The sequence below is a fragment of the Panulirus ornatus genome, chromosome 62 (genome assembly GCF_036320965.1).
Source record: "Panulirus ornatus isolate Po-2019 chromosome 62, ASM3632096v1, whole genome shotgun sequence".
Taxonomy (NCBI): Eukaryota; Metazoa; Arthropoda; class Malacostraca; order Decapoda; family Palinuridae; genus Panulirus; species Panulirus ornatus.
This window is the reverse complement of record NC_092285.1, coordinates 4,236,362-4,252,324: the sequence shown is the minus strand read 5'-3', so window position 1 is coordinate 4,252,324 and position 15,963 is coordinate 4,236,362. Positions and strand designations below refer to the sequence as shown.

The 15,963-nt window shown below is 40.1% G+C and overlaps 1 protein-coding gene across 2 annotated transcripts in view; it reads left to right on the top strand.

Moving 5' to 3' along the window:
* Chsy (Chondroitin sulfate synthase) overlaps positions 1 to 15,963 on the top strand; it is an 85,074-nt gene that overhangs the window by 61,694 nt on the left and 7,417 nt on the right. For both annotated transcript variants that reach the window (XM_071697001.1, XM_071697002.1), the window contains exons 9-10: positions 237 to 397; positions 8,770 to 8,919. In XM_071697001.1, the coding sequence (XP_071553102.1) occupies positions 237 to 397; positions 8,770 to 8,919 (311 nt within the window). The remainder of the gene's footprint in view (positions 1 to 236; positions 398 to 8,769; positions 8,920 to 15,963) is intronic.

Here is a 15,963-nt window from a genome sequence, read left to right as displayed (position 1 = left end):
GAACTTTCAGTTTTGAGTTGTAAAGAAAGTACCATACGATCCTGTCTTAATTTTGATAAAGTCAAATTGCTTTATGAAGCACACATATTGTACTCCTCATGGTGTTCAGGATACAAAGCATCCAGTTCTGTCCTTAATATTGTAATCTTGAGTTTACCACAGTTAATACTTGATATATTATTTTGGTTTTAAGGATGTCTAAGTTACTGAGCAATATTGGATTTTTCGTTATTTAGAAGACTTTCAACGAGTATGTCTGGAAGGCGGAGAGAATGTGCGACTCGTGGTAGTGTCCTTTCGACCATCAGTTGGGGAAGAGGACACAACTGAGAATGTGGAAGCCTTAATCTCTAGTCTTCAATTGGATTATCCTCAGACTCCCATGACTGTTTTACAGGTGTGTTGCATATCTGTGATATTCTTTTTTCAAAGTATATTTTGTTGATCATGATAGCATGATAGTTATAGCATGATAGTTTGAGAGACCCATGATAGGTGTTAGACAAAAGTGTTTTTCTTGTTTTGAGAATTAGTAGGATCTAATCACTGAATATTCAACTAAAAGGTACATATTGCTTCTTAATTGTACTACCAAGCACCTATGGCTTTAGTTTTGCATCTTCAAGTAAATTTGTTTCTGAATTCTTCATGCATGTATTCTTACCAGTACTTAACTCTCATTTTCACTGATTCCCTGTGTTCTCCCTTTCACTCATGTCTTCTCATATGCTTACATGCATTCACCTTTTCAGGCACTGCTCTCCCAGAGAAAAATAAACATTTGTGTTCATGTCTTAAAATGACAATAAAGCTTAATAAGCATCAAAAAAAGTTGACATTATAGAAAGATTCATAGAAGTTGAATAAACTGATGGTACTAAGAAAACTGAGAAAAGCAAACTCCATGAATGTGAAATGGCAAGAAATCAAGGTGAAAGAATAATGAGGGATACAAAAAGAACTTTAGGAAAAATCAGGAACTCGACTTGAAAATAACTTAATAAGAAGAAAGGAGATGTGAGCAGATGCAACCTTTCTTTTATGTACCTTGTGCTACCTTGCCAACATGGGAAATGGCAATCAAGTATGAAAAAAAAGAGAAAGCATATAACTCAACTAAAAGCTATAAAAAAGGAAGTAAAGATTCAACTCAACAGTTTTGGATAATGAAGGTCAACTAATGACAGATCTAGTTAAAACATGATAGATAAAATGAGTATTTTTAGCTTTACTAATTGTAGAAGCAAATGCAGAAAGGTGTAAAGAACAATCAGAGAATATAGAGCTTAATCAGGATATTACAACAGAATAAGTCATGGCAGCAGTAATGAAAATGAAAAAATAGCTCCATAAGGCTGGAGGAACAGAGATTGCCAAAGAGGAAAGGAGAAATGTCCAGAAAATGATCCAAAACTTTAATCTGTCCCACACACAAAAAAAAGTAAATGAGCATGAATGCAAAAATTACAGAGCTATTTCTCTTCTATCTCATATAGGAAAGATTCATAAGAGAATATTGGAAAAGATAATTAAAAGGCCCGGTAATGGAGAAAGTTAGAAACATGCGATATGGTTTTCCACCCAACAGAACTGTTGACCATACAGGAAACTGTACTTTTAGACATAAAAAGGCTTTTGAATTATGTACCATGAAATTAGGGTAAGCACTCACAAATCCATACTATGACATACCTGGAGGTCCATTGATAACCATCGAGAACTCATATCACCTGTGAAGGCATAGTGAGATCTGACAAGAGTAGAGAAAACTGCTTCTGTTTGAGCATTGGAGAAAGACAGGGCAGTATGATATCACATTTGTTGATTATCTGTTAGCTTTATCATATATAATGACAAAGAATATACACTGAGTCCTCGCTTTATGTGGGATCACCACATACAATTTTGCTATTATGCACAAAAAACCTACTTCTACCAGCCCCTCTTTTTAAGTGGTCAAAATTTGCTGGTATGCAGGTAACTGCAGTAGACAGTGCACTAAAACTTCAGTGGGAGTTGGTTGGTGGAGCAAGTGTGGGTCCTGGGTGCAGCAAGCCAAATTCCATCAGCAGATCAGTCTCACAGTTACCACCATTGTATGCGAATGTGTGCTACTTGTGTAAGTTGGCTATAACTGCAAATGTGATTTTCCAGAGAGCCACTGTGTTTTGTTTGTTAATATGGCATCCAAACATTCATCAATATCTCCCACCCCAGAACCAGCAGTTAGATGATGGAAGAAAACATCTCAGACCTTAGAAATGAAGCTAGGAACCTTATGATGCACTGATGCTGGTAAAGGCAATTGGACGTGCTTACAACCTGGATGAATCGACAATACACAGCATAAAGAATGATGCAAAGCAAATTCAAAGTGCTGTTGTTCACTGCACTCCATTGTTTGACAAGGTAACCACAAAGTTTAGAAATCTACTTAAGGAAAAGAAGAAAATGCTCTCATACATAAAGCATTAGACAAAGAAAAGCAGCCTTAGTAAGATTCAGCTCAAGTTTAAAGCTCTGAAGATTTATGAATGTTTATGTAAGAAGACAATATCATTAAGCCAGAGCCATTTCGAGGAAGTAGAGGATGGTTAGGTAAGTTTATTCAGTCAGGAGCTATGTAACATGAAGGTAACAGGATAATCTACCAGTGCTAACCACAAAGCTGCTGCACATATCTCATTTTTCTGTGTAGGCTTATCTGTTTGCTAAATACTATTACTCTGTGTTCAAGGTTTTTGTTGAACATAACCCCACATAAAGTGAGGGATAGATGTATTTTAATTTTTGTTCATGCTGAAGATGTTACTTTGATGTCAGAATGCATAGAAAATGTTCAGATTGCACTAACTAGATCGTATTATAGCCTGGAAGAGAAGCTAATGAAGCTGAATATTAGTAACCGCAAAATAATGACAGCAAGAAGAGAGGAAAAATATTGCACGATATATACATATAAAGGAAAAGTATGGTAATGACTGTAGATTACTAGAAATTAATCTTTTTAACTTTGGAGTAATAGAGAGAAATGATCATCTGGAACGGAAAGTTTATGACAAATTTATTTTCCCCATTACTATATTATAGAAATGTTCCCAGGAAAGTTATGATGATATTTTGTACTGCAATCCTATGACCAGTTCAATGTCATGGCTCAGGGAAGTGAAGATTGACATCTAAGAGTAGCTGTAAAATACAAGCAGCAGAAATGAGAGTACTGCAGATAATGTTCAGTATTCATAGTGTCCATATCTAGCTGGGTGTGAAACCTATTATAGTTTTCATAAAAAGGGGTCAGATGTGATTATTTGTACACACAAGAAAAGCTAACCAGGAGAACATGCAAGAAAAGTTTTATGAGTGGATTGTAAGTTAGCATATGACCTGCAGGAAGGTCCACAATATAATGGAGGCAGTATTGAATGAGCACTTTCAGGAGAAAGATCATTTGAGGAGTTGGGGAGAATGAAATATTCATCAACTGAGAAAAATGGCATACACTCATGAGGTACAATCATTGACTGACAAAAGTCTACGGTGAGGAGTACAGTCCTACTTACAAGTACCTACAACAAGACCTTACCATGATGGCAGGTCTAGTGTCTTACACTATCCGCCTGACTTGCATTATCTCTTTTCAATTGGGAACAGAAGAAAGAGCCATGTGAGGATTTTATCTGAAGGGCTTAATTCTGGTTCTTTATGACACTAAGTTGAAGGTGAAAAGGATAGAATGGTTGAGGAATGAAACAGGGTTAGTCTCAGGTTAGGGTAAGGGCAGAAGCAAAGGAAGGGGTGACATTTCTAAGGGAGGAGAAGCTGTAGAACCATGTTAGAGAGTGTAAGGAAGTGAATTGAAGGTTGATGTGGGTTAGAATGGGACCCAAAATGGAAAAATGCACAAAAGATAGCTTTCATGATGAGACCTATTTTGTTTGACCCTTGGATCATCTTTGGTAGGGTCTTGGACATGCAAAAAGTGAATTTGGACAAGTAGTTTAAGTTGTGCAGTTTCTGTTGACTTTTTTTTATGATAAATTTGCTCCTCCTGAAATGGGAAGATTATGGGGTATGATAATTATAATTTGTCAAATCAACATCATTTGAAATGCTAGAGCCAACAATGACCATTCATTACTTTTCCCGTGATGTACTGGTTAAAATAGTTTAAGCATTTTACTAACTTGAGATAGCCAGAGGTTAAAAGGTAATGGTTAAAGTTCATGTGATGCTTTAAATCAGGGTTTTTAAACAATATAATTAGTTCACTGTAGTTGTATCGTATGTTTAGCAAGAGTACTTTCACTTTAAGTAAATCTTCGGAAGCCTCTGACGATTTTTTAAACAGAAGTAGTTCTGATTAAAGAAAATTACCAAGATTTTGTTTGCCAAATCTGATGAGAAAATGAATAAGGATGACCTTGACATTGTTACTAACGTAAAGGAAACAGAGTGCCTTGAACATGGTAAATCCATTTGCCCTCAACCTTGTAACAGATGATAAGCTGCTCAACATCATGACAGGTGAAAAACTTTCCTCAACAGAACTGGTTCAAGTAAAGAAACTTGGTTTGAAGTCAGTCACAGCTGCTGTACTCTGAATGTAAATAAAATAACTGCCAAAAATAGCAGTATTTATTACTCAGCAGAAAAACAGCAAAAAGAAATGTGACAGTGTAAAGCAAATCCTTCATGAGAAAACTATTGTTACAGGGAGTCTGCATTACAGAGGAGCTTAGTGATGAGGCTAGGAATTAGACATTCAGTTACAAATTGTAGGAATAACCTCCATCAGTATTCACTCTGGATAAGAAAAGAGCCAGGGGCCTTCATTGTGTGCTAAGGATTTGAATCAGACTGTTTTGAAACAGTTCAGAAAGAGGCTGGAGAAGCATGGCAAAAAACACACACAAAAAAATCTCTAGTATTATGTTCAGATGTGGTCTGTCATTGATGCAATGGTATTAATTCAATGATGCCAAACTCTAGGAGCCAATACTTTTGGAAAACTTCAACAAAGATACTAATGAAACTTGCTGGTTGCATGTTCATCCACTTTATGGAATATTGATATGGCATGGGAGCAGAAAGCTGAAAGTTTGATAAGCACCACGGGAGGAAAAAGTATAGCTAAATGAGAGTATTTGCCATCAGACAATGCCAGCATCACAGGATGGAGAGATTTCTTGGTAAATTCAAAGAACAAAGAGCCTTTATTCATCTAATTGTCAAGCCTTTGTAGCCAGAGATATTTCCATCATAATGTTGACTTCATCATTTTATTTAGAATAAAGGCAGAGGCAGTCTGTATAGTGTAGGAATTCTTGATATTCCTAGACATGAAGAGGCTTTGCACAGATTGTAAGTTTTTATGAAACCATGTGCTGTGATACATGTAATGAATACTGACATAATTTTGGCTGTGTAACACTCACCTCATCATGGAAACGTCGGGGTAGAAAGGCAAGGTGACTCTGAATCTGTTCATGACGTAACCTTGCTGGCAAATGCAGTCAATAAGGAAAGTTTGCAGTTGACAGTTTCTCATCTCTGTGCATAGATGTTGTCTTGTTATGATTCAGTCAGCTGTCCATTCCATTGTGGTAAAAAGAGAACTGCCAAATTTGCCTTGCAATACACTGACAAGTTGTCAGTACTCGTCTTTTTCCTATGGTGATATTATAGATGATAAGATGGTAAATGATGTTTGAGATTTCTTTTGTAGCCTTTACAAATAAGTTGGCTTGTCATCACCAGACAAACCACGTGCACATCTATTTGCATCAAGCAAGAGACTTAACACTTTGCTCATTACCAGAAACCATTGTATTTTCCCCTTGTTCAGAAGCCTTTGCCAAATTAACTTGTAGGAACAGGTAAACCTGATTGCTAATTTTGACCTAAAATTCTTTTTTTATTATCATTACACTTGATCGCAGTTTCCCACATCAGCAAGGTAGTGCCAGGAAACAGATGAAGAATGGCCCATCCACTCATATACACACATATACTGAGTTTGGTAAAGTGTGTGGAAGAAGAAAGTTAAGAGTAAATGTGAATAAGAGCAAGGTTATTAGGTACAGTAGGGTTGAGGGTCAAGTCAGTTGGGAGGTGAGTTTGAATGGAGAAAAACTGGAGGAAGTGAAGTGTTTTAGATATCTGGGAGTGGATCTGGCAGCGGATGGAACCATGGAAGCGGAAGTGGATCATAGGGTGGGGGAGGGGGCGAAAATTCTGGGGGCCTTGAAGAATGTGTGGAAGTCGAGAACATTATCTCGGAAAGCAAAAATGGGTATGTTTGAAGGAATAGTGGTTCCAACAATGTTGTATGGTTGCGAGGCGTGGGCTATGGATAGAGTTGTGCGCAGGAGGATGGATGTGCTGGAAATGAGATGTTTGAGGACAATGTGTGGTGTGAGGTGGTTTGATCGAGTGAGTAACGTAAGGGTAAGAGAGATGTGTGGAAATAAAAAGAGCGTGGTTGAGAGAGCAGAAGAGGGTGTTTTGAAGTGGTTTGGGCACATGGAGAGAATGAGTGAGGAAAGATTGACCAAGAGGATATATGTGTCGGAGGTGGAGGGAACGAGGAGAAGAGGGAGACCAAATTGGAGGTGGAAAGATGGAGTGAAAAAGATTTTGTGTGATCGGGGCCTGAACATGCAGGAGGGTGAAAGGAGGGCAAGGAATAGAGTGAATTGGAGCGATGTGGTATACCGGGGTTGACGTGCTGTCAGTGGATTGAATCAAGGCATGTGAAGCGTCTGGGGTAAACCGCTTCCATGGTTCCATCCGCTGCCAGATCCACTCCCAGATATCTAAAACACTTCACTTCCTCCAGTTTTTCTCCATTCAAACTCACCTCCCAATTGACTTGACCCTCAACCCTACTGTACCTAATAACCTTGCTCTTATTCACATTTACTCTTAACTTTCTTCTTTCACACACTTTACCAAACTCAGTCACCAGCTTCTGCAGTTTCTCACATGAATCAGCCACCAGCGCTGTTTCATCAGCGAACAACAACTGACTCACTTCCCAAGCTCTCTCATCCACAACAGACTTCATACTTGCCCCTCTTTCCAAAACTCTTGCATTCACCTCCCTAACAACCCCATCCATAAACAAATTAAACAACCATGGAGACATCACACACCCCTGCCGCAAACCTACATTCACTCAGAACCAATCACTTTCCTCTCTTCCTACACGTACACATGCCTTACATCCTCGATAAAAACTTTTCACTGCTTCTAACAACTTGCTTCCCACACCATATATTCTTAATACCTTCCACAGAGCATCTCTATCAACTCTATCATATGCCTTCTCCAGATCCATAAATGCTACATACAAATCCATTTGCTTTTCTAAGTATTTCTCACATACATTCTTCAAAGCAAACACCTGATCCACACATCCTCTACCACTTCTGAAACCACACTGCTCTTCCCCAATCTGATGCTCTGTACATGCCTTCACCCTCTCAATCAATACCCTCCCATATAATTTACCAGGAATACTCAACAAACTTATACATCTGTAATTTGAGCACTCACTCTTATCCCCTTTGCCTTTGTACAATGGCACTATGCACGCATTCCGCCAATCCTCAGGCACCTCACCATGAGTCATACATACATTAAATAACCTTACCAACCAGTCAACAATACAGTCACCCCCTTTTTTAATAAATTCCACTGCAATACCATCCAAACCTACTGCCTTGCTGGCTGTCATCTTCCGCAAAGCTTTTACTACCTCTTCTCTGTTTACCAAATCATTTTCCCTAACCCTCTCACTTTGTACACCACCTCGACCAAAACACCCTATATCTGCCACTCTATCATCAAACACATTCAACAAACCTTCAAAATACTCACTCCATCTCCTTCTCACATCACCACTACTTGTTATCACCTCCCCATTTGCGCCCCTCACTGAAGTTCCCGTTTGCTCCCTTGTCTTACGCACTTTATTTACCTCCTTCCAGAACATCTTTTTATTCTCCCTAAAATTTAATGATACTCTCTCACCCCAACTCTCATTTGCCCTTTTTTTCACCTCTTGCACCTTTCTCTTGACCTCCTGTCTCTTTCTTTTATACATCTCCCACTCAATTTCATTTTTTCCCTGCAAAAATCGTCCAAATGCCTCTCTCTTCTCTTTCACTAATACTCTTACTTCTTCATCCCACCACTCACTACCCTTTCTAATCAACCCACCTCCCACTCTTCTCATGCCACAAGCATCTTTTGCGCAATCCATCACTGATTCCCTAAATACATCCCATTCCTCCCCCACTCCCCTTACTTCCATTGGAGGTTCTTGGGTGTGAACATCCTGAGAGGGACAGTAGGTGTGATGCTTGATGATTTCTCAATGGAAGGAAATGTGAAAGTTTGTAGAACTTTTAAGGAAAACGTGCGAAAGAATGAAAGTGAGTGAGCTTGAAAAAGAGGCCAGGGTGACAAGATACTTGGAGAAATTGAGTGGAGAATTGCAGGAAAGGTAGTTTGCATTTTATCTTCTGCCTTTTCTTGTTTCCACTTCATTTACAAATGAATTTCTGAGAACTAACTTTTGTCTTTGAATGTGTATGTCACAATTGATCCCCCTTATTCTTGATATCTATTCTTGTGTGAATTGAACATCCTGCTCCAAAGAAAAATTGCTTTTTAATTTGTAAACATGTGTATAAATTTAGACAAAATATTGTTGATATATATCTCAAAAAAAAAAAAAATTCATGTAATCATTAATTTCAGGCCAACACAAGTTTTGCTCGAGCATTGGCATTGGAATTAGGTGCAAGCCAGTGTCAAGATAATGACTTAATGTTCTTTGTAGATGTGGACATGACTTTTTCCCCTTCTACTCTGGATAGGATTCGTCTCCATACTATAAAAGGATATCAGGTACGTCCATACTAAGGGAAAAACTTAGCTGATATATATATGTTATCTCAGAGGAGAAAAATGGGTATGTTTGAAGAAATAGTAGTTCCAACAATATTATATGGTTGTAAGGCATGGCTTATAGATAGGGCTGTGCAGAGGAGGGCGATGTGTTGGAAATGAATTGCTTGAAGACAATATGTGGTGCGAGGTGGTTTGACCTTCATCTCAAAGTCATTTCCTTTTTGGGAGTGATCCTGCCTGCTGCTATACAGGGATCCTGGGTTCAATCCTGGCTGTTGGAGGTTTGTATGTTACATGGTAGTGCGCATTCAGATGCACTATATTATATATATATATATATATATATATATATATATATATATATATATATATATATATATATATATATATATCTTTTTTCTTTCTTTCATACTATTCGCCATTTCCCGCGATAGCGAGGTAGCGTTAAGAACAGAGGACTGAGCCTTTGAGGGAATATCCTCACCTGGCCCCCTTCTCTGTTCCTTTTGGAAAAAGAAAAAAAAAAAAAAAAAAAAAGAGGGGAGGATTTCCAGACCCCCGCTCCCTTCCCTTTTAGTCGCCTTCTACGACACACAGGGAATATGTGGGAAGTATTCTTTCTCCCCTATCCCCAGGGATATATATATATATATATATATATATATATATATATATATATATATATATACATATATATATATATATATATATATATATATATATATATATATATATATATATATATATATATATATATATTAAAAAAGGGGGTGACTGTATTGTTGACTGGTTGGTAAGGTTATTTAATGTATGTATGACTCATGGTGAGGTGCCTGAGGATTGGCGGAATGCATGCATAGTGCCACTGTACAAAGGCAAAGGGGATAAGAGTGAGTGCTCAAATTACAGAGGTATAAGTTTGTTGAGTATTCCTGGTAAATTATATGGGAGGATATTGATTGAGAGGGTGAAGGCATGTACAGAGCATTAGATTGGGGAAGAGCAGTGTGGTTTCAGAAGTGGTAGAGGATGTGTGGATCAGGTGTTTGCTTTGAAGAATGTATGTGAGAAATACTTAGAAAAACAAATGGATTTGTATGTAGCATTTATGGATCTGGAGAAGGCATATGATAGAGTTGATAGAGATGCTCCGTGGAAGGTATTAAGAATGTATGGTGTGGGAGGCAAGGTGCTAGAAACAGTGAAAAGTTTTTATCGAGGATGTAAGGCATGTGTACGTGTAGGAAGAGAGGAAAGTGATTGGTTCTCAGTGAATGTAGGTTTGCGGCAGGGGTGTGTGATGTCCCCATGGTTGTTTAATTTGTTTATGGATGGGGTTGTTAGGGAGGTGAATGCAAGAGTTTTGGAAAGAGGGGCAAGTATGAAGTCTGTTGGGGATGAGAGAGCTTGGGAAGTGAGTCAGTTGTTGTTCGCTGATGATACAGTGCTGGTGGCTGATTCATGATTTTTTTTTCTTTTTTTTTTTTTTGCTTTGTCGCTGTCTCCCGCGTTTTCTTCTTTCTTTCATACTATTCGCCATTTCCCGCATTAGCGAGGTAGCGTTAAGAACAGAGGACTGGGCCTTTGAGGGAATATCCTCACCTGGCCTCCCTTCTCTGTTCCTTCTTTTGGAAAATTGAAAAAAAACAAGAGAGGAGGATTTCCAGCCACCCGCTCCCTCCCCTTTTAGTCGCCTTCTACGACATGCAGGGAATACGTGGGAAGTATTCTTTCTCCCCTATCCCCAGGGATATCCATATAGTTTTTTTTTTTTTTTGCTTTGTCGCTGTCTCCCGCGTTTGGGAGGTAGCGCTAGGAAACAGACGAAAGAAATGGCCCAACCCACCCCCATACACATGTATATACATACGTCCACACACACAAATATACATACCTACACAGCTTTCCATGGTTTACCCCAGACGCTTCACATGCCGATTCAATCCACTGACAGCATGTCAACCCTGGTATACGACATCGATCCAATTCACTCTATTCCTTGCCCTCCTTTTACCCTCCTGCATGTTCAGGCCCCGATCACACAAAATCTTTTTCACTCCATCTTTCCACCTCCAATTTGGTCTCCCACTTCTCCTCGTTCCCTCCACCTCCGACACATATATCCTCTTGGTCAATCTTTCCTCACTCATTCTCTCCATGTGCCCAAACCATTTCAAAACACCCTCTTCTGCTCTTTCAACCACGCTCTTTTTATTTCCACACATCTCTCTTACCCTTACGTTACTTACTCAATCAAACCACCTCACACCACATACTGTCCTCAAACATCTCATTTCCAGCACATCCATCCTCCTGTGCATAACTCTATCCATAGCGCACGCCTCGCAACCATACAACATTGTTGGAACCACTATTCCTTCAAACATACCCATTTTTGCTTTCCGAGATAATGTTCTCGACTTCCACACATTCTTCAAGGCTCCCAGGATTTTCGCCCCGCTCCCCCACCCTATGATCCACTTCCGCTTCCATCCGCTGCCAGATCCATATATAGATATATGGAAATATGGATATATTGATAGATATAGATATATTGTGGCATGAGAAGAGTGGGAGGTGGGTTGATTAGAAAGGGTAGTGAGTGATGGGATGAAGAAGTAAGAGTATTAGTGAAAGAGAAGAGAGAGGCATTTGGACGATTTTTGCAGGGAAAAAATGCAGTTGAGTGGGAGACGTATAAAAGAAAGAGACAGGAGGTCAAGAGAAAGGTGCAAGAGGTGAAAAAAAGGGCAAATGAGAGATGGGGTGAGAGAGTATCATTAAATTTTAGGGAGAATAAAAAAATGTTCTGGAAGGAGGTAAATAAAGTGCATAAGACAAGGGAGCAAATGGGAACTTCATTGAAGGGCGCAAATGGGGAGGTGATAACAAGTAGTGGTGATGTGAGAAGGAGATGGAGTGAGTATTTTGAAGGTTTGTTGAATGTGTTTGATGATAGAGTGGCAGATATAGGGTGTTTTGGTCGAGGTGGTGTACAAAGTGAGAGGGTTAGGGAAAATGATTTGGTAAACAGAGAAGAGGTAGTAAAAGCTTTGCGGAAGATGACAGCCAGCAAGGCAGTAGGTTTGGATGGTATTGCAGTGGAATTTATTAAAAAAGGGGGTGACTGTATTGTTGACTGGTTGGTAAGGTTATTTAATGTATGTATGACTCACGGTGAGGTGCCTGAGGATTGGCGGAATGCGTGCATAGTGCCATTGTACAAAGGCAAAGGGGATAAGAGTGAGTGCTCAAATTACAGAGGTATAAGTTTGTTGAGTATTCCTGGTAAATTATATGGGAGGGTATTGATTGAGAGGGTGAAAGCATGTACAGAGCATCAGATTGGGGAAGAGCAGTGTGGTTTCAGAAGTGGTAGAGGATGTGTGGATCAGGTGTTTGCTTTGAAGAATGTATGTGAGAAATACTTAGAAAAGCAAATGGATTTGTATGTAGCATTTATGGATCTGGAGAAGGCATATGATAGAGTTGATAGAGATGCTCTGTGGAAGGTATTAAGAATATATGGTGTGGGAGGCAAGTTGTTAGAAGCAGTGAAAAGTTTTTATCGAGGATGTAAGGCATGTGTACGTGTAGGAAGAGAGGAAAGTGATTGGTTCTCAGTGAATGTAGGTTTGCGGCAGGGGTGTGTGATGTCTCCATGGTTGTTTAATTTGTTTATGGATGGGGTTGTTAGGGAGGTGAATGCAAGAGTTTTGGAAAGAGGGGCAAGTATGAAGTCTGTTGGGGATGAGAGAGCTTGGGAAGTGAGTCAGTTGTTGTTCGCTGATGATACAGCGCTGGTGGCTGATTCATGTGAGAAACTGCAGAAGCTGGTGACTGAGTTTGGTAAAGTGTGTGAAAGAAGAAAGTTAAGAGTAAATGTGAATAAGAGCAAGGTTATTAGGTACAGTAGGGTTGAGGGTCAAGTCAATTGGGAGGTGAGTTTGAATGGAGAAAAACTGGAGGAAGTGAAGTGTTTTAGATATCTGGGAGTGGATCTGGCAGCGGATGGAACCATGGAAGCGGAAGTGGATCATAGGGTGGGGGAGGGGGCGAAAATTCTGGGGGCCTTGAAGAATGTGTGGAAGTCGAGAACATTATCTCGGAAAGCAAAAATGGGTATGTTTGAAGGAATAGTGGTTCCAACAATGTTGTATGGTTGCGAGGCGTAGGCTATGGATAGAGTTGTGCGCAGGAGGATGGATGTGCTGGAAATGAGATGTTTGAGGACAATGTGTGGTGTGAGGTGGTTTGATCGAGTGAGTAACGTAAGGGTAAGAGAGATGTGTGGAAATAAAAAGAGCGTGGTTGAGAGAGCAGAAGAGGGTGTTTTGAAGTGGTTTGGGCACGTGGAGAGGATGAGTGAGGAAAGATTGACCAAGAGGATATATGTGTCGGAGGTGGAGGGAACAAGGAGAAGAGGGAGACCAAATTGGAGGTGGAAAGATGGAGTGAAAAAGATTTTGTGTGATCGGGGCCTGAACATGCAGGAGGGTGAAAGGAGGGCAAGGAATAGAGTGAATTGGATCGATGTGGTATACCGGGGTTGACGTGCTGTCAGTGGATTGAATCAAGGCATGTGAAGCGTCTGGGGTAAGCCATGGAAAGCTGTGTAGGTATGTATATTTGCGTGTGTGGACGTATGTATATACATGTGTATGGGGGGGGTTGGGCCATTTCTTTCGTCTGTTTCCTTGCGCTACCTCGCAAACGCGGGAGACAGCGACAAAGTATAATAAAAAAAATATATATATATATATATATATATATATATATATATATATATATATATATATATTTTTTTTTTTTTTGCTTTGTCGCTGTCTCCCGCGTTTGCGAGGTAGCGCAAGGAAACAGACGAAAGAAATGGCCCAACCCACCCCCATACACATGTATATACATATGTCCACACACGCAAATATACATACCTACACAGCTTTCCATGGTTTACCTCAGATGCTTCACATGCCCTGATTCAATCCACTGACAGCACGTCAACCCCGGTATACCACATCGATCCAATTCACTCTATTCCTTGCCCTCCTTTCACCCTCCTGCATGTTCAGGCCCCGATCACACAAAATCTTTTTCACTCCATCTTTCCACCTCCAATTTGGTCTCCCACTTCTCGTTCCCTCCACCTCCGACACATATATCCTCTTGGTCAATCTTTCCTCACTCATTCTTTCCATGTGCCCAGCTATTTCAAAACACCCTCTTCTGCTCTCTCAACCACGCTCTTTTTATTTCCACACATCTCTCTTACCCTTACGTTACTTACTCAATCAAACCACCTCACACCACACATTGTCCTCAAACATCTAATTTCCAGCACATCCATCCTCCTGCGCACAACTCTATCCATAGCCCACGCCTCGCAACCATAAAACATTGTTGGAACCACTATTCCTTCAAACATACCCATTTTTGCTTTCCGAGATAATGTTCTCGACTTCCACACATTCTTCAAGGCTCCCAGGACTTTCGCCCCCTCCCCTACCCTATGATCCACTTCCGCTTCCTTGGTTCCATCCGCTGCCAGATCCACTCCCAGATATCTAAAACACTTTACTTCCTCCAGTTTTTCTCCATTCAAACTTACCTCCCAATTGACTTGACCCTCAACCCTACTGTACCTAATAACCTTGCTCTTATTCACATTTACTCTTAACTTTCTTCTTTCACACACTTTACCAAACAACAGACTTCATACTTGCCCCTCTTTCCAAAACTCTTGCATTTACCTCCCTAACAACCCCATCCATAAACAAATTAAACAACCATGGAGACATCACACACCCCTGCCACAAACCTACATTCACTGAGAACCAGTTACTTTCCTCTCTTCCTACACGTACACATGCCTTACATCCTCGATAAAAACTTTTCACTGCTTCTAACAACTTGCCTCCCACACCATATATTCTTAATACCTTCCACAGAGCATCTCTATCAACTCTATCATATGCCTTCACCAGATCCATAAATGCTACATAGAAATCCATTTGCTTTTCTAAGTATTTCTCACATACATTCTTCAAAGCAAACACCTGATCCACACATCCTCTACCACTTCTGAAACCACACTGCTCTTCCCCAATCTGATGCTCTGTACATGCCTTCACCCTCTCAATCAATACCCTCCCATATAATTTACCAGGAATACCCAACAAACTTATACCTCTGTAATTTGAGCACTCACTCTTATCCCCTTTGCCTTTGTACAATGGCACTATGCACGCATTCGCCAATCCTCAGGCACCTCACCATGAGTCATACATACATTAAATAACCTTACCAACCAGTCAACAATACAGTCACCCCCTTTTTTAATAAATTCCACTGCAATACCATCCAAACCTGCTGCCTTGCTGGCTTTCATCTTCTGCAAAGCTTTTACTACCTCTTCTCTGTTTACCAAATCATTTTCCCTAACCCTCTCACTTTGCACACCACCTTGACCAAAATACCCTATATCTGCCACTCTATCATCAAACACATTCAACAAACCTTCAAAATACTCACTCCATCTCCTTCTCACATCACCACTACTTGTTATCACCTCCCCATTAGCCCCTTTCACTGTATATATGTATCAGTGAAGGGGGCTAATACATATATACACATGTACATATTCATACATGCTACCTTCATCCATTTCTGTCGCCACCCCACCACACATGAAATGGCACCCCCTCCCCCCTGCATGCACATGAGGTAGTGCTGGGGAAAGACAACAAAGACCACATTCGTTCACACTCAGTCTCCAGCTGTCATGTGTAATGCACCAAAACCACAGCTCCCTTTCCACATCCAGGCCCCACAGAACTCTCTATGGTTTACTTCAGATGCTTCAAATGCCCTGATTCAATCCATTGACAGCACATCTACCCTGGTATACCACATCATTCCAATTCCCTCTATTCCTTTCACGCCTAACACCCTCCTGTATGTTCAGGCTCCGATTGTTCAAAATCTTTTTCACTACACCTTCCACCTCCAATTTGGTCTCCTACTTCTCATTCCCTCCACCTCTGA